The sequence below is a fragment of the Sarcophilus harrisii genome, chromosome 2, assembly GCF_902635505.1.
Source record: "Sarcophilus harrisii chromosome 2, mSarHar1.11, whole genome shotgun sequence".
In the NCBI taxonomy this organism is placed as follows: Eukaryota; Metazoa; Chordata; class Mammalia; order Dasyuromorphia; family Dasyuridae; genus Sarcophilus; species Sarcophilus harrisii.
Window position 1 is genome coordinate 317,801,574 of NC_045427.1, and position 22,926 is coordinate 317,824,499.

Sequence of the window (22,926 nt, forward strand, 5' to 3'; positions counted from 1 at the left end):
ATACTTGGGCAATTCTAAGGGTTTTCACTTAACTTTACCCACAATAACTGGTATAGTGGTTTCTTTAAGTGTCCATACAGGGATCATTCCCTGAAGTTCAGTACATTCATTTCCATAATTGGAATGGAATTGGAATGAAATGGACTATCAAAATGTGACCCATAGTAAGACTCATTAAATCTCAATGACAATTTTTAAGGGTATTTAGGACATGGTTTGTGAATTTGTATGGCATAATAATTGCATAGAGGATATAATGCCATTGTTCTGGGCCAGGTTTAATAGTAGGTGTTGATTTTATTACACTCAGGTAATAAGTATCAGAGATCATATTTGAACTCAGGTTCTTTGACTTCAGAGTGAGCATTCTTTGTATTGTACTACAAATGAATCTTGTGCTTAGTACTTTTACCTTAGTAAAATACTTGACTGATGGATTTGATTTCTAAATATAAATGAACTTTTTTATACTTTGTTTTATACTTTATTATATCATTGCTTGTTATATCTGACCTTTTCCCTTTTAAAGCTGGTCTTTTGTTTCCTTAACCAAAAATTTAACATTTTTATTTACTAAATTAATATAGTTAATTTATGAAGTATATTTGGTCAAATTTCAAAGAAATTTTACAAATATGTTGTGTGGTGTTCTCTTCTTTTTTATAATATATGATCGTTCTTTCTGGGAGCAGGTTTCTTGGGGAGGTTTTCTGGAGGCAGCCTTAGTTTCAGTTTAAAGTAATAATCACTTCAAATGCAGCCAGCTGGTAAAATCCAAACATTTATTTTCTCCTTCCAAGTCTTATCTCTTTCCTTGGGCTTGGTTAGCTTTGTTAGAGGCCTCTTTCCCTCCTTGGTTCCAAGAGCTCTTGCAGCTTGTCTTTTAGCTCTGCCAACTTCTGCCTCTAGCTCAACTCCGACTCCTGGCAATGTTCCGAAGTGACTGACTGACTGAAGCTCTAAGAGCTTCTTATATATGATCTCTTAATGGTGTGAACACAAAGGTTGACTCCTCCTCTGAGAGAGTGGGATTGTGAATTTCTGATTTGTGAATTTCCTGAACATGTGAACTCCAATGTGTGACTAATGTGTGAACTCTCAAAGGTGTGAACTCTAATGTGCTTTATATTATCAAATGCTTAATTTGCTTAATTAAAGGTTCAAACCCAAGCATACAAGCACTGCTTCCATCAATTCCATTGAATTGCCACCTTGTTTCAAGTTCTGGCTCATAACAACGTTGTGAACATTTGTTTGAGTTAAATGATACATTTTTTTCCCTTCTTTCACAGGTGTGAAAGTTGTGTGGAATTACTTTTTGTGAGAGGAGCTGGAAATTGTCCTGAATGTGGCATCCCTCTGCGGAAGAGTAACTTCAGAGTACAGTTGTTTGAAGACCCTATTGTTGACAAGGAAGTTGAGATTAGGAAAAAAGTGCTAAAGATGTAAGTGTTATTACTTCCAAAACTAAGTCTGGATGTTAGCCATTAATGATATGTTTTCTTTTTTTTTTTAAATTTAATAGCCTTTTATTTACAGGTTATATGCATGGATAACTTTGCAGCGTTAACAATTGCCAAACCTCTTGTTCCAATTTTTCACCTCTTACCCCCCACCCCCTCCCCCTGATGGCAGGATGACCAGTAGATGTTAAATATATTAAAATATAAATTAGATACACAATAAATATACATGACCAAACTGTTATTTTGCTATACAAAAAGAATCAGACTCTGAAATATTGTACATTTAGCTTGTGAAGGAAATCAAAAATGCAAGTGGGCAAAAATATAGGGATTGGGAATTCAATGTAATGCATTGTTTTTAGTCATCTCCCAGAGTTTTTTCTCTGGGCGTAGCTGGTTCAGTTCATTACTACTCCATTGGAAATGATTTGATTGATCTCGTTGCTGAGGATGGCCAGGTCCATCAGAACTGGTCATCATATAGTATTGTTGTTGAAGTATATAATGATCTCCTGGTCCTGCTCATTTCACTCAGCATCAGTTCGTGTAAGTCTCTCCAGGCCTTTCTGAAATCATCCTGTTGGTCATTTCTTACAGAACAGTAATATTCCATAATATTCATATACCACAATTTATTCAGCCATTCTCCAACTGATGGACATCCATTCAGTTTCCAGTTTCTAGCCACTACAAAAAGGGCTGCCACAAACATTCGTGCACATACAGGCCCCTTTCCCTTCTTTATAATCTCTTTGGGATATAATCCCAGTAGTAACACTGCTGGATCAAAGGGGTATGCACAGTTTGATAACTTTTTGAGCATAGTTCCAAACTACTCTCCAAAATGGTTGGATTCGTTCACAACTCCATCAACAATGCATCAATGTCCCAGTTTTCCCACATCCCCTCCAACAATCATTAATGATATGTTTTCTAAAGGTTTAAGATATAAGAAAAGTACAGTGATGAACTTTTGAAGTATAAAAATCAATCATACAGAAATGAAGTAGAAATTTAACTTCATTGAAAGGTTTTTGTTTTTAGTTTGTTTTATATCTTGGTAATCATATAGTGTACAGATGATAATCAAAAAGTGATTTTTGAATACCTACTATGGGTCAGATCCTAGGTCTAAAAATACAGTGAATGACATCAAGGAATTTACATTCTAACTGAGAGAAAAGAAATATTTATAAATCTATGCAGAATAAATGTAAAATTAAATACAAAGAGTCTTCATTTAGCAGTTAGCTCCCATCAACAGTTTGAACTGTCTTGATGAAAAGATTCTGTGAAGTAGAAGTAAAGAAAGACTATTCCAGACATTGGAGTTCATTTTAAGCATTTGCTAATATAAAGGCAAGAAAAAAGAAAATAGAATATCTTCTGTGAGGGACAGAGAAAAGGTCTGTGTGGTGTTTGTTAAGAAGCATGTAGGAGGTAATAATATTCAGTGAGCCCCGAAAGATAGGTTGAGTCAAGGTTGTGAGGGACCTTAAAAGCTAAAACAAAAGAGTTTCATTTTCATTCTAGAGACAACAGGAAGCCTATAGAGTTTACTTATGAGGGGAATAAAATGAATAGATTTGTACTTAATGAAAATCACTTTGATCTGTATGTGTAGGATGGATTGGAGTAATGAAATTCTTGAGCAATGAGATCAATTAAGCTGTTGCAGTTATCAAAGTAAGAGGTGGTCAGAGTCTCAACAAAAGTGATAATTGTATTTAGAAAGAACAAAGATTATGGAGTCAAAATAGAAAGATTTGGCAATTGATTGAATCCGTAAAATGAGGGACAAGTAAAGAGTGAAGGATAATAAATGCTGGGACTTTTGGAGGAATAGATTAGAAGAATGGTAGTACCTTTGATGAATAAGAGAGTTTGTTTGGTAGGTGAGAGATTGGGGGGGGAGGGAAGAATGAGTTCTCTTTTGGACATATTGAGTCAGAAACATCTCTGGACTGTTTAGTTTGAATATCCAATAGACAATTAGTACTGAGGCATTGAAGCTCAGGAGAGAAAGTTGGGCTGGCTGTAGAGATTTGGGAGTCAACTGAAATCTGCTGTTGCTCCTGATCAGTAGCATCTATGGAGTATGTTAATGTTTGCAAAGCACTTGAAATATCTCATTTTACTTTTACAACAGCCCTGGAAGGTAGTTGCCATCTTATTTTCATTTTACAATTGAGAAAACCGAAGAAGATTGAATTTCAATGACTTGCTTATATTGTGTCTGTTATATGTCTGAGACTGGATTTGAACTCAGGTCTTCCTGACTCCCAAGTCCACTTTTTTATGTAGCTATATAAAAATGATAATTATACATACCCATGGGAGCTGATAAGGTCACCATAAGTAGGTGTTGTTTTTTTTTTGGGGGGGGGAAGTAACAAAATTCATTTTGTTTTAAAGGAGACAAGCCATTTATTTGTAATATTCTTATTCTACTTGTGGTTAGAATAAAGAAGAAAACTTATGCTTTTAAAATATGATATATTTTCAACATATGTAAACTATCAGGCAGAAAGCAGATTGGGCTTTAAATGTCAGAAAAAAGCATTAATTTTTTTTTTATTTTGATGACTTTAGGGATCCACTAGAGTTTCCCCCCTTTCTACTGCCCCTCCCCCCTTTTTCCCCCTTGAGGCAGTTAGGGTTAAATGACTTGCCCAGGGTCACACAGTTAGTGTTAAGTGTCTGAGATCAGATTTGAACTTGGGTCCTCCTGACTTCAGGGCTGGTGCTCTATCCACTACACCACCTAGTTGTCCCTCCACTAGAGTTTTTTGAGCTGGGGAGTGAAATGGTCAGACTTGTGTTTCAGAAATAATATTTTAGCAACTGTATGATAGATGAACAGAACAACATGGGCACTAGATACTAATTAGTTTTTAACTGCCCTTCACTCCTAAGAAATTGAGACTCGGTGTCCAGTGAGTTGGTGTGGAAGCCAGGAACACTGAGTACAAGTCCTACTTCTGTTATTTCCTGACATTGTGTCTCAGGGCAAGTCATTGTTAAATGATTCCTAGCTTTCTAAGGAATTCTTGAAGACTAAGTTACAGAAAAGATGCTGACTTTCATTGGTAGAGAGAATTTCCATATTTGGGAGTTCCTTATAGCAATGAAATAAGATCCAATCCCTTATTATTTATTATTCAACAAACATAAATTATTGCTACAGTGTAGAACACTGTACTAGATGCTGTAAGTGACAGCATGACCCATTTATTACTGGAATTTTTAGTCTAGTTTCCACCTTATAGGTTAGTTCAGAAGCAAACAATTTTTTCTTCTTCTAGACCAAGAATAGTAATAACTATTTTTTTTCCACTGAGGCAATTGGGGTTAAGTGACTTGCCTAGGGCCACACTGCTAGGAAGTGTTAAGTGTCTGAGATCAGATTTGAATTCAGGTCCTCCTGACTTCAGGTTTGGTGCTCTATCCACTGCACCACCTAGCTGCTTCCAGTAATAACATTTTAAAAATTTCTGTATTCAAAACAAGCTATTTGTCCTTGAGAAAGGAGAGAAGTGCTAGTCCTTTAGGATGCACTTTCCAAAGATCAAATTTACCATACTCTTAATATCTTACATTTATTTACATAGTACTTAATAGTTTACAAAATACTTTTGCATATATTATTCCATTTGATCTTTATCACAGCCTTTTAAGAAAGTAAGAACAAATATTGTTATCTGTGTTTGCCCTTGAATGCTCAGAGACCCAGAGCTTCTCAGTGGCTTGCCCAAAATTATAGGTAGCATTGGATGTCAGATTAAAGTGAATTTTTGTGATTTTTTAAAACCTAATGTCTTTTTAAATTTTATCATGGATTTAGATTCATTCTCTTACTTCCTTAAGCTCATAATTTTTCTTTCTTTTTTTTAATCTTAAAGTGCATTTTCTATCCTATAGCATATTATTTGCTTATTTTTCTCTAATTTGTCTGAGAAGTTAATTTGGCTAATGCCTTCATGTAATTTTCAGATCCTTATTCACAGATTTGAAGGTGAATATAGATATACCCTAGTTTATACAACAGTGCTGTATATAGAAAACAATATTTTGTCTTTGAGTAATGTAAGAACTAAGAAAAAAGTAGTTTGATAAGCCTGAAAACTGGTGATGCAATAACTTTTGTTTTTTTCCTGTATTAAAGATATAACAAAAGAGAAGAAGACTTTCCTAGTCTAAGGGAATATAATGATTTCCTGGAAGAAGTTGAAGAAATTGGTATGTTTTAATGCTTGCATTTTTGATGTGATGTGCCCTTGAGACCTGTATGCTTTTATCTTTCAGATGCCTAGGAGAACATCTCATCTGTAATTCTTTAGCAGGATTTGTTGTGGTTGCTGCTGTTTATCTAATTACTTTTCCTTGTACTTTAATTATGGGCGTCAAGTTTGGGGGTGGATATACTTAAGTAACAAACATTTTCTCCACCAGTGAAAAGCATGATAAATGGAGGAAGAGCTTTAGAACTGCAAGAGAAGATCTTTTTTTTACAGTGTTGATGTTATGTTGTTTTTCACTTATGTCAGACTTTTTGTGAGCCTGTTTTGGTTTTGTTGTTGTTGTTGTTGTTGCAAAAATGGAATGGTTTGCCATTTCCTTTTCCAGCTTATTTTACAAATGAAAAAACTTAGGCAGACAGAATGAAGTGACTTGTCTAATGTCAACAGCTGGTGAGTGTCTGAGGCTAGATTTGAAGGCCTTCCTGGCTCCAGACCCAGCATTTTATTCATTGTATTACCAAGTTCTTGTTAGAGAAGATTAAAGAAAAAGAAAAAAAAAAATGGAAATATTTACTGCTACAGTGTAACATCTTAGTGTAGAACAGAGCTAGAAAGAGTCCATCTACTTTATTTTATAGATAAGGAAATTGAAGAGTAACCTGAATGACAAACCTATTGTTTAACTGTTTTTTAGGTCACTAATCTTGTATACCACAATTGGAAAATTTTATGTTATTACACAAGTAATCAGAGGCTAGAAAGAAGCATTGGCTCTTAGCTTTCTGACTTTATTGGCTGAAGTAAAACTTTTATCATGAGAAAGGAGCTGCATTTATGTATTCTTTATTTTGTTATTTAAAATAAGATTTCAGATAGTTGAAAAGATAAACCTATCAAAATGTATATATGTACCTGAAACGTGAAATTTTAAAACATTACCATAATTTAGGCATACCACAATTAATTAATTAATTTTGTTTAGCATGAACATGAAAATGAAAAATAGGTAAAAAAACTTAGGAAAATTTTGTAAATTGGGTTAAAGTAGAGTAATATATATTTGTTTTGAACTTTTATATGCACTATCACCTTTGATTTAAATAGCAAAACTATATAAGATAGGTGTAGTAGTTGTTCCCATTTTATAGATTAGGAAACTAAAACATGATAGGTTAAGTGGCAAGGTCTCACAATTAATAAATGGCAGAACTAGGTTTTGGATCCGGGTTCATATTACTCTGTGTTAATAAGATTTGACCTTTTGTCTTTTGAAATATATTCTTATTTTCCCTTTTTCATAGTAGTAGTTTTTGATACCTAAACTATTTCTTTTTTGACTGCTTGTAGTTTCTTTTCTTTAACTTGTAAGCCCTTGATTTTATGTGTTTTCATTTTGGGGTTTCAGGAAATAACCTGAGGAAATTCTATTTTCTCTTTGCTTTACATTTCTTATAAATGTGGGTGGTTTTCTTTCATAATTTCTTAAAATATAAAATCCAAATCTTTTTGTTTGGTCATGGTTTTTAGGCAATCTGATTCCAGGTTAATTGTTTTTGATAATAAATAATTGTATATTTCTTTTTTTCAATTGTTTGAATTTATTCTAATATTTCTTGTTATTTTGGGGAAACATCAAGTTTTGTTTATTTTTCAAGAATTTTCCTACTTAAGTAAGGTTTTTCACTTTATTTTCTAATTTTTTTTCCCCCTCCAATTGTTTTATTTCAGAGCTCTTATCTTAATTCTTATTCTATTTTAAAAAATACCTTGTTTTACTCCCAATAGTACTTTCTGGTACCAAGAACAGAAAGTGAAAAACCTTATTAAAGTAGGAGAATCCCAATCCTTATGACCAAGCTGTGTTTTTTAATTTTTTCCTTTGTGTAATTCTTGTGTGTGTGTGTGTGTGTGTGTGTGTGTGTGTGTAATTAATCTTTTCTTCTGGGTTTGTCTTTTGGGTTTCCTTTAAAAATTGTTTTTTTCGATTCTGTTTGGTGTCTCTGACCTCAACTTCTAAATTAGAATTTTGCTTCATGGCCAAATTCTCTCCATTTCTCCTTTCTTGGATGAGGTGGTTAGGATCTATCTAATCCTATCCTGCCTGTATTTTGTATTCTGTTTATTTCTGGAAAAAGGTCCTGTCCTTTTCCTCAATCCTTGTCTTATCACCTGGTTTCCCATTCTGGTGTAATATTTGGTCCCTTTTTGTCTTTTTTTTTTGCAGAATCCCCAATGACCTACAAGAGAAGGAATCACAACTTTATTTTGCTTTTTTTACCCTCCTTCACACTGATATTAGATTCTGGTGATGGTGATGATATCCAGTTCCACTTGATAAACTCTAATTGGATAATTATTATTGAGTCTGATCACAAATCTCCTGTAAGGCACTGAGTAAAGCCTTATCTGCTGCTGTAATTCTTAGTATTTCTACAAGTGGAGAGTGAGGCCCTCTTTTTTCTCCTTTTATACCAAGAGTCAGTTATCTGCTTACCCTCAACCTGGTTTAATCCATTTGCTGAAATGGTTTAGTGGAATGTGGCTACTGCAGTTGCTTCTTGGAGCTAGTACCAGAAGTACTAGTCTTCTCTGAACACCCCTACACTCCAGTTATTTAACTTGAAAGGACTGCAAGGCTACTAAAGTGGAATGAGAAGTGGTGCATAATTTTTTGTTCAGAACATTGTCCCCTCAGTGCAGCCTCTGAAATTGAGATGCAATAAAGTATGTATAGGTGCTTCTGATTGGTTAGCTTGTGCTAATTTTGGCCTAACAATTAACACCAAGAAAACACAGGTTCTCCCTCAGCCAGCACCACACCATCTCTACATGGAATCATTGTTTACAGCAGATGAGAAATTTTGAATATTATTGATAAGTTCACTTACCTTCCAGGGACATAAACACAGATGAGGAAGTTGACACACATTATCAGAATTCAGCATTTGGAAGGCTCTGAAGGAAAACGTGGGAGAGAAGTGTTATTAATAAGACTGTATACTGAACTGAAAGTCTACAGAGCTATTCTGTTAACTTCATTGTTTGTAGCCTGTGAAACCTGTGCTTGCCAGTAAACTGAATTGCTTCCATTTGAATTGTCTTAGGTAGGTTCTGAAGATCACCTGACAAGATAAGCTACTGGACAGTGACATCCTTTCTCATGCTAATCTGGCAAGCATTCAAACTGTTCTACAGAGTGTACCCCCAGGCTGACCATGTTGTTTGAATGCCACATGTATAGTTGCTTAAAAGGCTATTTTATGAATAACTCACTTGCACTCACATTATGCTCAGAAGTGATACAAGGATACTTTCAAGGTCTCTCTGAAGAACTTCAGAATTGATTGTGTGACTCGCAAAACAAAGAGCCATCCAGCATGATGTGTCCACATCAAAGAAAGTGCTGTATTCTATGAGTAAGCAGAATTGTAGAAGCTCAAAAGAATATAAGCTGCACAAATTTAGAGACATTTTCATTCCAGATGTTCACATGGATTATTTGTGATAGAGCTTTCTAAGCCTCCATTTGACACACTGTACCTTGATCCAACATGGTGATGACATTTTGGTCCTCTTGGAGAATGAAGGGCAACAACCAATTGAGTTATCTAGTTGTGTTCCTTGTTCTGCCAGGTCTGGGCTTTGAGGCTCTCTTTGATATATGAAATTGTCTTCCACTTTCCCATTGTTTCTGTACTTAACAACCCATTGACTTCTGGCCCCCTGTTGGCCCTTAATTGCACTGCAAGCTTCCAGACCCCTTGAAGCATCTTTCCTAGAATATTCTTCTTGCTCAAGACTATTGATGAGTTTCTCTAGCTGGCTTCAGCTTCAGTGGCTAGACCTTTCTCCAAGTCCCCATTGACTTCTGGCTGTATCTTTTTGTGTAATACTTGTGGGAAAATGATCTTAATTCTATTTTGCTTTGATTTCTGTTTCTTTTCTTGATTATGATTGGTCTGGTGCCCTTTTTAGATTTTTGTTGTAGTATATCTGGAGACTTACATTCTTTATGACCTTTCATGCTCTCATTTTACCAAAAAGTCTGATCTTTATATTTGAATACCTATGCAAAGAAAAAGTTTGCTATTCATTGTACATGTAATAGGAAACCAAGGAGAATTTATCATACATATGTTTTAATTTAAGAAATGGATTCACCTCAAAAGTTTGAAAATATTTGAAACAAGCGGATATGTGAAAAAAATATCCTTATATGCTTCAAATAATTTAGGATAGCTATTCCAAGAAAACCAACTAAAGACAAACAAACAAATTCTTTCATTTCTCTGAACAAATACTTAACTGAAATGGACAGCACATAGTGTGGAATAATCACATGCTTCATGAAAATAGCAGGGACAATTTTGTAAATATAATAATCAAAATAAAAGTATCTTAAGTTCTAAAATAACAAATAAAAATTATTAAAAAATTAGAAATTAGCAAATATTACCAGATTGTAAGTAATCCCTTAATCTTTTAGATCTGTTAAAGTTTATGTCTATGCCAGTATTGTGCAATAGAAGAATGAGGTAAAGTTGAAGCATTTGTTGGGTACTTGGGTTTTTCATCCTCTTTGACCCTGATAGTCACATCAATTTTATAAAAAATACTGATAAAACTGATTTATCCAGAAATTATCTGATATGAAATAAAAAGAAACACAGCTTTTATCAGGCTTTACTCCCTCCACCCCCTTTTTTCCCCCCTGGTACTGACAGAAACTTTTTGCTAACTTATAAACATTCTTGTACCATTTTTCTCCAAGGATTTTCTCAAAGATATGTCCTTTATTCCATAATAACTAGGTTACTTTTTGTAGATATGCAGAAAACACTTATTCATTCTTAAAATGCTAAGAAAGCCTCAAAAATTATGATTGCAAATATAAGATTTGTCCAACAGTTTTGAAAACTGTTATTTTATGTTATACCACTAGTGGTAAAGAAATACTTTTCTCATTATTTTTCAGTAGTTATAAAAAGACATGTTAGTAAAACTAACCAGTGAAAAATATATAGAGAAAGACAGGATGGCCACAGTGATTTTTTTATCTCCTATTTTAAGGTTATTATATCACCTTTATGTTCTAACTCATTTACAGAAAGGAGACTTATTAGTTTTTAATAATAACTTTTTATTTTCAAAATATATGCAAACATTGTTTGCAACATTCACTCTTGCAAAAAAACCTCGTGTTCCAATTTTTTCTCCGTCCCTTCCCCCCACCCTGTTCCCTAAACAATAAGTAATCCAATATATATTAAACATGTTGAAATTCTACTATATATATTCCCACATTTATCATGCTGCGTAAGAAAAGATCATATCAAAAAGGAAAAAAAAATGAGAGGAAAAAAAAAGCAAGCAACAACAAAAATGGTGAAAATATTATGTTGTGATCCACAGTTCAGTCCCCACAGTCCTCTTTCTGAATGCAGATGGCTTTGTCCATCACAAATCTATTGGAATTGGCCTGAATCACCTCAGTGTTGAAAAGAGCCACATCTATCAGAATTGTTGTTGCTTGTACAATGTTCTCTTGGTTCTGCTCATTTCACTTAGCATCAGTTCATGTAGGTATCTTCAGATTTTTCTGAAATCATCCTGCTGAAGGGGACTAATTAAAAAAATATTCAAATAATAATTTGCTTCAATGTCTTTATTCAAAAATATGAACTAGAACTGTGATTTAATTGAGGGAGGAAACTCTTGGTCAGAAGCTTAATTGGTCAGGACATCAATATTTCTTCTCCAATTTTCAATCTTAGAGAGTTGCCTGGTACATTGGTGACTTGTCCAAGGTCTCAAAACTAGTTTGTGTCATAGATGAGACTTGGACACAGGTATTTCAGTGTCTATCGACTCCCACATACTTTCTCATTCTCTTTATTTTTATTTTTAGAGAATTAATTAATACTTATTATTTATAACCTTCACAGCATCTGGTTCAGATCTTTCCCTGTTCCTCAATTTCTCAACAGTGCTCAGATTCCTGCACTTTTGGCAGATGATTTAATCTACTACTTCATTAAAAAGAATGAAGTAATTGGTTGGTGGTTATTGATCAGAACTTAGGATTGTCACATCTCTGTCTTTTTCCTCTGTTTAAAGAAAATGTCTAGCTAGTTCTTGCTAAGATTATACCTCTTATGTGCGCCATTAATCTAGTCCTTTTCTGTTAGGTTTCCCTACAAGCTAAAACAAAACCTTTTCATATGGGTAGAAATAGTTTCAATTTCATCATCTAAAAATTGTCTGTTCATATCCTTTGACCATTTATCAATTGGAGAATGGATAGCCTCCAGTTCTAAAGGTGTGCAGTGTATGCACATAAAACTTTAAGTCAAAATTAATCAAGTTCATTTGAACTTTTGTTGAAATTATTTACATTTGGGATTTTTGTTAATTGTTTTGAAAATATGATACTTTTCATTAATAGAATGAACATATTTAACTCTGTCATGATCAGTAGGATTATTAATGACTAAATGATACACTTATTATATTTTACATTGAGTTGAGCTTTAACCCTCATCAATTTTTAATGCAAGCAAATTACATAAACATTTTTAGAAGTTGTAAAAATGGTTAAATTTTTCTTTTTATAAAATGTTCCAACTTTCTGAAGAGTTCTTTGTGGCTTAGAAGTGAACCTGAGTTTTCAAAGTCTCTATCTTGACAGACTAAAGATCTTAGAAAGTCTCCTTATGCTGAAACATACTTTATACAGGCCTAATTATGGAGTCTCTATTTTTGAAGGATAGGCCTAAATAAGTTTGAAGAAGTCTCTCTGTTGGTAATTCAGGAAGAATTACCTATTCTTCTATTAAAGTGTAGAGTGGTTGAGATGTGTGTGTGTGAGTGGAGAGAATACTTAAACTGTCATAAAAATTATGAGTCCTAGAAGTGCTGAAGTGTTTTGAATTAAGAATATTGGTTAATTTATAGATATTTGTTTATGCTACATTTAATCCATCTGTGATTATAAAATATTTGTTATTAATATTTGTTTTATTTAAAATTAAAGAAAGGTGACTCCTATTTATATTGAAAACAGATATTTCTTCTTTTTAAAGAATGTAATTCTGATTGACAATCTTTAGTTACAGATTTAATGTTTGCATGTTTATTTTTTTGTTGTTGCTTAGATATTTATCATGTATTGTAAAAAGAAAGGTAAGGTATGTGTCTTATTGAAGACATATTGGTGGAATCATTTTACTCACAGACATGGTAGAGACCAACTTGTTCAATTTCCCCAGTCTTAATAGATAAGTTCATTGAGCAGAATGTTAAGTACCTTAAGGTCAGGGATTGTTTAATTTTTAACTTTGTGGTGGCAATGTTTATAGTATCTTGCATTTTGTAGTAGGCACTTAAGAAATTCTTGTATATTAAATTTAAATGAAATTAAGACCCAGAGAGATAAATTAATTTGCTTAAGTTTACAAGACTAATTAGTATAGTGTTAGTTGTAAGGATAGAATGTTGATTTTGTAGGAACAAAATAAATGACTTTTATCTTTTTCTTTATACTCTTTGTTCTTCAAACAGTGATTTCAAATTCAAATGAAAACCAGTTCTAGAGGTCAAATATTGAGTTTAGAAAAACCATAAAATGAACATTATGTACATTGTTTATTTATTTATTTATTCTGTAAATATTTCCCTTAAGGGTAGGGAGCAGTAGATAAGAGTGGCAGACCTGGAATTAAGAAGACCTGAGTTCAACCTCAGCTATTTATTAGCTGTGTGACTCTGGTTAAGTCACTTAAACATGTTTTCCTCAGTTTCTTCATCTGTAATTTGATCTGAAGAAGTATGGCGAACCACTCCAGTATCTTTGCCAAGAAAATCCCAAATGGGGCACAATGACATGACTGAAAATGACTAAAACAATTTTTATATACATATGTGTGTACGTACACACACATGTACACACACACACGTACACACACACACACACACACACATATACATACACACACAAACATCCAGAGCAGGGTCACCATGAGATATTAGCTCTCAAAATTTGGCCAAGGTCTGCCTGGGGATCCATAAGGATTTTCATAATAATTCTAAGAATTTTAAATTTCTAATAAGTAAACATCAGTAGATATGATTGACATAAATAAATGATTTTGGAGGGATTATTTTTCAATAATTTTATATGTGTAATGGGGTTCTAAGAACAAAAAGTGTGAGAATCACCATCATGGAGAAAGGATTCACACTCTTAATAAAAAGAAAATATTCTCCCTGAAAAGTAAAAATCATGTTTGAATCATATCTTATAAAACAAACAAAAAAAAAAATCAGAATTCATATTCAGTGACCTCTCTCATGACTAGGTAAAAAGATTGCATCACTTCTCAAGATGCCTGAGCCTGAAAAATGATAAAATGGAAAGTGTTTGAGATTTGGGTTTAAAATTTTAAATAAATTCTTATTTTTGAGGGGATAAATGGAGATAAATGGATGAAATGGAGCCAGAGTATAGTCTCAAAAGAATTTGATAAGAGCAGTCTTTGAAACATGTTCTGATGATTAAATAAGCTTTCAATGAATGAGAATTGACTTCTTGTAGTTATAAAATTTAATTGAGCCACTTCAAGACAATATTTATTCTAATCATCATCTTAATGATTTTTTAATGTTCAGATTAGAACTCTTAAGTAAAAGGCAAATAATAAGTTGAGGACATGATATTAAGATTAAGACAATGAAAAAGCAAAATAAAACACACTTGGTGAAATGGTGTTTTGGAAACTGGAAAGAAACAGCCCTGGGCTAGAAACTACACTATTTGCCAGGAACTAATTTTTTTATTCTGATATCTGACATATCTGAAAAATCCTTTTTCTCTCTTTCCTACCAGAAAATTTAAAATAGATGTACAGCAGTATTTCCTATAATGGAGCACTCTAAATTACTACTGGATTGAAGTGAAATTGCTTTAATTATATTTGAATTCACAGTTAGAGAGTTTGTGTGGAAATTGCAGTTCACCTCTGTTAGTATAGGCATATCATTTAACCTCTCTGGGTCACAGTTTCCTCATTTGTAAAACGAAGGGGTTGGACTACACAACTTCTAAAACCTATTCTGTCTTTAAATTTATGATCTTATGCAGTTTGGATCCACAGTAACTTAGATATCTCTATTCTGAAGATGATAAAAGGCTTAAAGAAAAATGGGTATCTACTATGTCTACTGTAGCCAAATTTACATAAACATCTAGCAGTCTTTTTCAGAAGAGGCATAATATTTAAATATTACTTCATTTGATTCTTACAACCTTGGGAGGAAGGTGCTATTACTAATTATTTTATTATAGTTAAGGAAACTGATATAAAGATTGTGATTTGTTTAGGGTCTCATGCAGGGAATTTTTTTTGACCATTTTTGAACTCGGTCTTCCTGACTTTAAGGCTAGCATTCTAGCCAATAAATATATAAAAAATAACCACAACAACAAAGACATTTTCAAGAAAATGTAAAACACAAGCCTAAGTCTCTGTTATCAATAAATCAATCAATCAATACTATATACTGGGCATAATGCAAAAGTGAGACTTTTTTTTTTTACAGTGTCCAGTCAACTCATGACACAGACTCTACAAAATGCCCCTAAGTAGGGCCCAAACTCAATTATTTATTTGTTTGTTTGTTTTTATTAAAGCTTTTTATTTATAAAACATATGCATGGGTAATTTTTCAGCACTGACCCTTGCAAAGCCTTCTGTTCCAAATTATACCTTCCTTTTCCCTACCCCCTCCCCTAGATAGCAGGTAGACCCATACATGTTAAATATGTTAAAGTATATGTTAAATCCAATATATGTATACATATTTATACAGTTATTTTGCTGTGCCAGAAAAATTGGATCAAGAAGGAAAAAATGAGAAAGAAAAGAAAACGCAAGCAAACAACAACAGAAAGACTGAGAATGCTGTGTTGTGGTCCACACTCAGTTCCCATGGTCCTATCTCTGTGTGTAGATGGCTCTCTTCATTACTGAACAACTGGAATTGGTTTGAATCATTTCAGTGCTGAAGAGAGCCACGTCCATCAGAATTGATTGATTCTTGTTGCTGTGTATACGTGATCTCCTGGTTCTATTCATTTCACTTAACATCAGTTCATGTAAATCTCTCCAAGTCTCTCTGAAATCATCCTGCTGGTCGTTTCTTACAGAACAATAATATTCCATAACATTCATATATCATAATTTATTCAGCCATTCTCCAATTGATGAGCATCCGCTCAGTTTCCAGTTTCTGGCCGCTCCAAAAAGGGCTGCCACAAACATTTTTGCACATACAGGTCCCTTTCCCTTTAATATCTCTTTGGGATATAAGCCCAGTAGTAACATTGCTGGATCAAAGGGTATGCACAGTTTGACAACTTTTTGAGCATAGTTCCAAACCAAATTAGATTTAAATATAAGTGGGAAATCTTTGTTTTTGTTATTATTGTTCACTCTTGTTCTAGTTGTGTCTGCCTCTTTAGGACCCTATTTAGGGTTTTCTTGGCTAAGATATTGGAGTGTGTTTGCTATTTTCTTCTTCAGCTCATTTTATAAATGAGGAAACTGAGACAAACAGTGTTAAGTGATTTGGCTAGAGTCACACAGGCACTGTCTGAAGTTGCATTTGAACATTCTTCTTTACTTCAGGCCCAAAGCCCTATCTACTATGCCTTTTCAATCCATACCTTAAAAATGTGTAGTTTTAAAAAATTGTAAAATAGCAATGAGTATTATAAAAACTCATTTTTTATGGGCTCCATTTGATTTTTATATGGTTAAAGAACACTTTGAAGGAATTTTTAAAAATTGGTTCAAAACGTGTCATTTCTGATGAAGCTTATTTGCACAAGTACAAGATATATGTTAATATATTCCCATGTAATTGTGGTTTCTTCTAATACAGTTTTTAACTTGACCAATAATGTGGATTTGGACAATACCAAAAAGAAAATGGAGCTATACCAAAAGGAAAACAAAGATGTCATTCAGAAAAACAAGCTAAAACTAGTAAGTTCCTTACTTTTATGTTTTCCTTTTTTAAAATTGAATTTGATGCTATTTAAATGGCTTTTCAACAGCAAAATCAACTAATATTTTGGTCTAATGTCTAGTTCAGATAAAAAGAAGCTCTTTTGTTGATGATGTTAAAATTTTAACATACTTCTTTTTTAAAAAACTGAATACGTGAGTTTATCTGTATATTAAATGTTACTTTTGCTAGCATATATATTCTGTGCTACGGTTTCATTTGGACAACAGCCATGAAAATCTCTGTTCATTTTTATGCTGGGAGAATAGTAGCTTTTTCATTTGAAAGGGAAAGAAAATTCCAGACACAGGCATTTATGTAGCTCCCAAGAGGGGGATGAAAAAAACAACGGCCCTGTTAATAAAAAAGTAAAATGAATTATAATAAAACCAGAGAAACAAACTTGTAACCTAATGTCAGTTTAGCTTATTTTGCGGGTTCATTTTTTCCCCCCTTCATGTAGCAGATGGAGGCGTTACTCTGATTTAATCTGGTTAAAATATTTATTGGTCATCTTATTAAATTAAAAATTAATTTAAACACTTATTATTGGAGCAAAAGAATGTATTTAGAACTCATTTTGCAAAGAAAAAGGACTATATGTACAATGGTTCAATCACTAGAATTATATATTAACTTTAGTACTGTTTCCTTCTTAACTCCACTTTAATCTCTCATTTGAGAGAGGTAGAGAAAGACAGTTTAAAAATGAATTTATAATTTGGAATTTACTCTTAGTATAATAGTATGACCTGTTGAATCATAGACTATTAGAGCTAGAAGGAAACAATATTGTCTAATCTTTTCATTTTATAGTTGTAGAAAATAAGGCCTAGAGAATGAAAAATGTCATCCAGGATATAACAGTTTAATTTTTATTTTTGTAAAAAAAATTTTTCCCTCATTCCATGTAAAAACAAAATTTTTAACACTGATTTTAAAAAAATATTTTGAGTTCTAAGTTCTCTTTCTTCTTTGCTCTCCATTGAAAAGGCAAGTAATTTGATAAAATTTTACATGTCCAGTCATGCAAAACATTTTCATATTAGTCATATTGGGTCAGGTACTTTATACATCTTGGAAGTAGAACTCAAATTTTCTTCCTCCTTGACTATTTCTCTCTCCATTTTTCCATGTTTCCTCTCTTAAACCATAACTGTTTCTGAATTAGTAAAGTCCTTTGATATCTCACATTGATGGTAGATGTTCTCTTTGTCTCAGTGCTTTAGAGGACTTTTTCCAAGTTTCTTCACACTTAGGTTGACTTTGTTAAATGGAAGTTGAGGATTCATTAATTGAGTTGCTCCAATAAAAAAAAAAAATCATTTTAAAATTGACCAGAAAGGTCTTTTTTTCTTGTACCAGAGAAATATAATGTAATATATAAAATAATGGAATAAAATGATACCATCAGAGTTTTATACTTAACCTTGAAATGAAAAATTATTCAGTAAGAATGTATATACATATTCTTTTCATGGTTTTAAATCAGAAAAAAAGACCTGTGGTTACAATAAGTGAGTTAGCTAATTCCAGCATAGTTGTGCTATAAAAAGTAGTCATATTGACAGTTTTATATGGAACTTTTAAAACAAAGTTTTGGATTTTTTGAGTCTTAGACAATTTTTTGGAAGGATGCCATGAATGCAATTAGAATCATTTCTGCTCTTCTGGAATGTTTAGATCTGATTTTTTTTATTTAGATTATCTAAGTCTAAATGTTCTCAGTCAATATCATTTATGGCATGTTCTCTATGCAGAACAGTATATCTATGCAGAAAAATATAATACTGTACTGCCTGCTTGTGTTTCTAATATTATAAATAAACTGAGCAGTATAGTAGTACATTTCAAATGGAGTTATAGGCTCTCTTATGTCAGTAGCAAAGATATCATTGGGAAATTCCCTTACGTGGCTGCCATGGATTAAGTAAGGTCCAGTGGTTCTTTTTCACATGATTGATATCTTTCATTAACTCCAAGAAATAAATTCTCTTGATTCTGCCTTTGTGTTAAAATAACTCAGAGGATTATGTTTAAAAAATATGAGTTATATCAAAGGTTGTTTTTTTATGCAATAAAGTAACTCAGTTATGCCACCGAGAAACTACTGTTCAAAGGGCCAATCATAATTCTTTCAGTATTCTGTCAACAAGAATATTGTTTAGATTCGGTGAAGTTGGCTCTTCTTCTCCTCCTCCTCCTCCTCCTCTTCCTCCTCCTCCTTCTCTTCGCTGATCTTCTTCGCTGTTCTCTTCCCCCACCTCCTTCCCTGCATTTTTGATTTCCTTCACAGGTTAATTGTATACTATTTTAAAGTCCCATTCTTTTTGTGTAACAAAATAACTGTATGGACATGTATGTGTATATATATATATATAGTATTTGGCATATACTTTAACATATTTAACATATATTGGTTTACCTGCCATCTGGGGAAGGGGGTGGAGGGAAGGAGGGGAAAATTTGGAACAAATGGTTTTGCAAGGGTCAATGCTGAAAAATTACCCAAGCATATATCTTGTAAATAAAAAGTTATATTAAAAAAAAAAAAGCTGCCACAAACATTTTTGCACGTGTGGGTCCCTTTCCCTCCTTTAGAATATTTTTTTTAAGTAAAATAAAATAGGCGAGATTACAGGAGAAAACAATTAGATTGAAATATACATTTAGTTTCCCTTTCCAAGTTCACAAAATCCTGCCCTAGTAGGATGTAAAGTTCTAAAGAATAGAGTGCATCTTACTTTTATTTGTAATCTGAGTACCTAGCACAGTGCATAGTAAGTACATAGTAAGCTTTTATAATGATAGTTGATTGATCAATTATTCAGCTAGTTCAAATTATCATAACCCATTAATTAGTCTTTCTTTTAGCATCTTTTCTCTCCAATACATTCATCACACACTTTATACACAAGTATGACTGTGTCACTTCTCTGCTCAAAAATTTTCACTGGCTTCCTATTGCCTACATATATTAAAATATAAACTTTATAGCCTGGCATTTAAGATTCTCTACAATTTATTTCCAGCCTATCTTTTCAATTTTATTTCAAATGGTTTCCTTTCATGTACTCAATAATCAAGTCAAATGGAACTAATATTCCCTAATTTTTATCTTCATTAATTTGTTTAGGTCAACCCTCATACCTGAAATGTACTTCTTCATCTTTGTTGAATTCTTTATTTTTTTTTTTAAGTTCCAGTTTCATGAAATCAGCTTTCATGAAATATTCTTTGATTGTCCCCATATCCCTTTCTCCTCCTACCTCCCCACATCCTGACAACCCTCCCTCCTCCCCTCCCCCAAGTGAAAGTAAGCTTGCCTTCCTAAAATTTTCCTTACGGTTTTGTTTGGATCTCTTCTTAGCCTCTGTGATATTATGTCTAGTCTCATACTAATTTATGTGCTTCTTATATGCCTCCAATTGGCCTTTTAAGGTTAAGAACTATGCCCTTTGTCATTCATCTCTGATATTTGATTCAGTGAATAACTTGAATTTAGTAGATGTGTAATATGTGTTTGACTGAAGTTATTTTGGCAAAATCCCCAAGAGTCTAAATGCTCTCTAGTTCCTTGCTATTCTTCTGCTCACTGCTAGTAGTAGTTTAGAATTAGTTCTTCACAAAGCATGGCAAGCAAAGAGACATATATTTATGATACTGTAGTCTTTAAAAAATTTTAAATAATACAGAATGGAAATCCATTCACTTACTTTTACATTGTTATTGAGAAATAAATTTCTAAACTACAGGTTTTCAAATGGACAAATTCATAAGTAGTATACAAATGATATGTAGTTTGCTATTTCACCATCAGTATGGCCAATAACAATTACTTTGCCTATTCCAGTGGGGAATTTTGTTAGCAAATCATTTATAAAGAGATCCAAGATAGAGTACTTACTCTCAAAGGACTTAGAGTCTAGTTGGAGATATAAGATATATACCTACAAAGATTTAATACAAGATTACATATGGTAAGTATCTCATGAATGGCATGCATAATAAGTGCCAAAGAAATTCAGAGGAGAGACTGAAGACTGAGGACCATCAAATCTGTGAATTTCCTATGGAGAAGATAAGACTTGAAGCTGAAGTTTGAACAAGGACTAGGATTTAGATCAGTGGAGAAAGAGGGAATCTTTTTTTATAGGTTGGTAGTGAATGGAGAGAACTCTTGGTTTGTCAGGTAGTCTTCCTGTTCAAATTGTGGTGGAACTCAAATATTTGACTGACATACATTGTAAAGGACAAGCATCCATGATTTTTTTGAGCCATGTGGAAGTGTTAGTGCCTTAGTGTGAAATGGCTTTTAAGTGTTCAGAAATGAATCAAAGTAGTACATAACCCGTATGAGCTTCATTGTTATGATTTGGTATCTGGTTGTGTTATAGTTTTTATTTTTTAATGTTAAACCATTATTTTATTTTATTTTTTATTATTATAACTTTTTATATACAAAACATATGCGTGGGTCATTTTTCAACATTGACCCCTGCAAAAACTTCTGTTTCAACTTTTCCCCTTTCCCTCTACCCCTTCCCCTAGATGGCAGGTAGTCCCATACATGTTAAATATGTTAAAGTATATGTTAAATATAATATTTGTATACATATTTATACAGTTATTTTGTTGCACAAGAAAGATTAGATTTAGAAAGAAGGTAAACATAATCTGAGAAGAAAAAAACAAAAATGCAAACAAACAAAAACAGTAAGGGTGGAAATGCTATGTTGTGGTCTATACTCATTTCCCAGTGTTCTTTTTCTGGGTGTAGCTGGTTCTGTTCATTACAGATCAATTGGAACTGATTTGGGTCCTCTCATTGTTGAAGAGAGCCACTTCCATCAGAACTGATCATCATATAGTATTGTTGTTGAAGTGTATAATGATCTCCTGGTTCTGCTCATTTCACTTAGCATCAGTTCATGGAGGTCTCTCCAGGCCTCTCTGTATTCATCCTGCTGGTCATTTCTTATAGAACAATAATATTCCATAACATTCATATACCACAATTTACCCAACCATTCTCCAATTGAAGTGCATCCATTCAATTTCCAGTTTCTAGCCACTAGAAAAAGGGCTGCCACAAACATTTTTGCACATACAGGTCCCTTTCCCTTCTTTAATATCTCTTTGGGATATAAGCCTAGTAGTATGTGTTATAGTTTTTATAGAAGATTTCCTGAAAGAAAGAATCTTTCAGGTTCTTTTGAGTGATGGCTTATTGGCTATAAAGTAAACTACTGTTTTGTGAAAATTGTTAAAGACTTATACTACTAAGAATGTTGACAACATTATACTCTAGTAAACAGTTAAATTTGATATTTAGTGTCTTTATTTGTAGAGAATCCCCTGAGTTAAACAGATGTCATGACTGTTTTAGACTAGAGAACAGGAGGAGTTGGAAGAAGCTTTAGAAGTGGAACGACAAGAAAATGAACAAAGACGACTGTTCATACAAAAGGAGGAACAACTGCAGCAGATTCTAAAAAGAAAGAATAAGCAGGCCCTCTTAGATGAACTGGTAAGTTTTTATTCATTTGTTTCAGCCATATATGACTCTTTGTGACCCATTTAGTATTTTCTTGGCAAGATGTTGGAGTGGTTTGCCATTTCCTTCTCCAGCTTATTTTACATATAAGGAGACAGAGTTAATTGACTTGGCTAGGGCCTCACATTATTTATCTAAGTTTGGATATACTTAGGTCTTCTTGATTCTAGGTAGGGTCCTCTATCCCCTGTGTCACCTAGCTGCCTCAGCAGGTAAGTACTTCACAATCAATAGTGAACAAAACACAGAAGGCTGGTGGTTTTTATTTTGAAGTATTTACTAGTTTATGATTTTTTTTTTTAAAAAGCAATCTTTGGTATTTAGTTCTTTATTTTGATGCTAGGTATTATATTTTTAAATGGAGTTTCAAGTGCTTGGGTCTGTGTTCCAATTCTAATTAATGAAATAACTGGAGAAAAAGGTAATTTACGAATATATAGTGGATTTGGAATTTGGTATTACTTGTATCCATTGTAGATTCTATTTTAGTACATTTAATGTTATCAGAAAGGACAATGTTTCCTTATAACGCAGTATCATGGAGTGAAAAGTAGCATAGCTCTAATATTTTATTTTCTTTGTTGATTTGTTTTGA

General features: G+C 33.1%; 1 protein-coding gene across 1 annotated transcript in view; it reads left to right on the top strand.

Moving 5' to 3' along the window:
* The window catches only part of MNAT1 (MNAT1 component of CDK activating kinase), a 198,333-nt gene that overhangs the window by 48,574 nt on the left and 126,833 nt on the right, over positions 1-22,926 (top strand). Inside the window, exons 3-6 of the mRNA XM_031949299.1 lie at positions 1,293-1,445; positions 5,632-5,705; positions 16,649-16,752; positions 22,164-22,304. Coding sequence (XP_031805159.1) covers positions 1,293-1,445; positions 5,632-5,705; positions 16,649-16,752; positions 22,164-22,304 — 472 coding nt within the window. The remainder of the gene's footprint in view (positions 1-1,292; positions 1,446-5,631; positions 5,706-16,648; positions 16,753-22,163; positions 22,305-22,926) is intronic.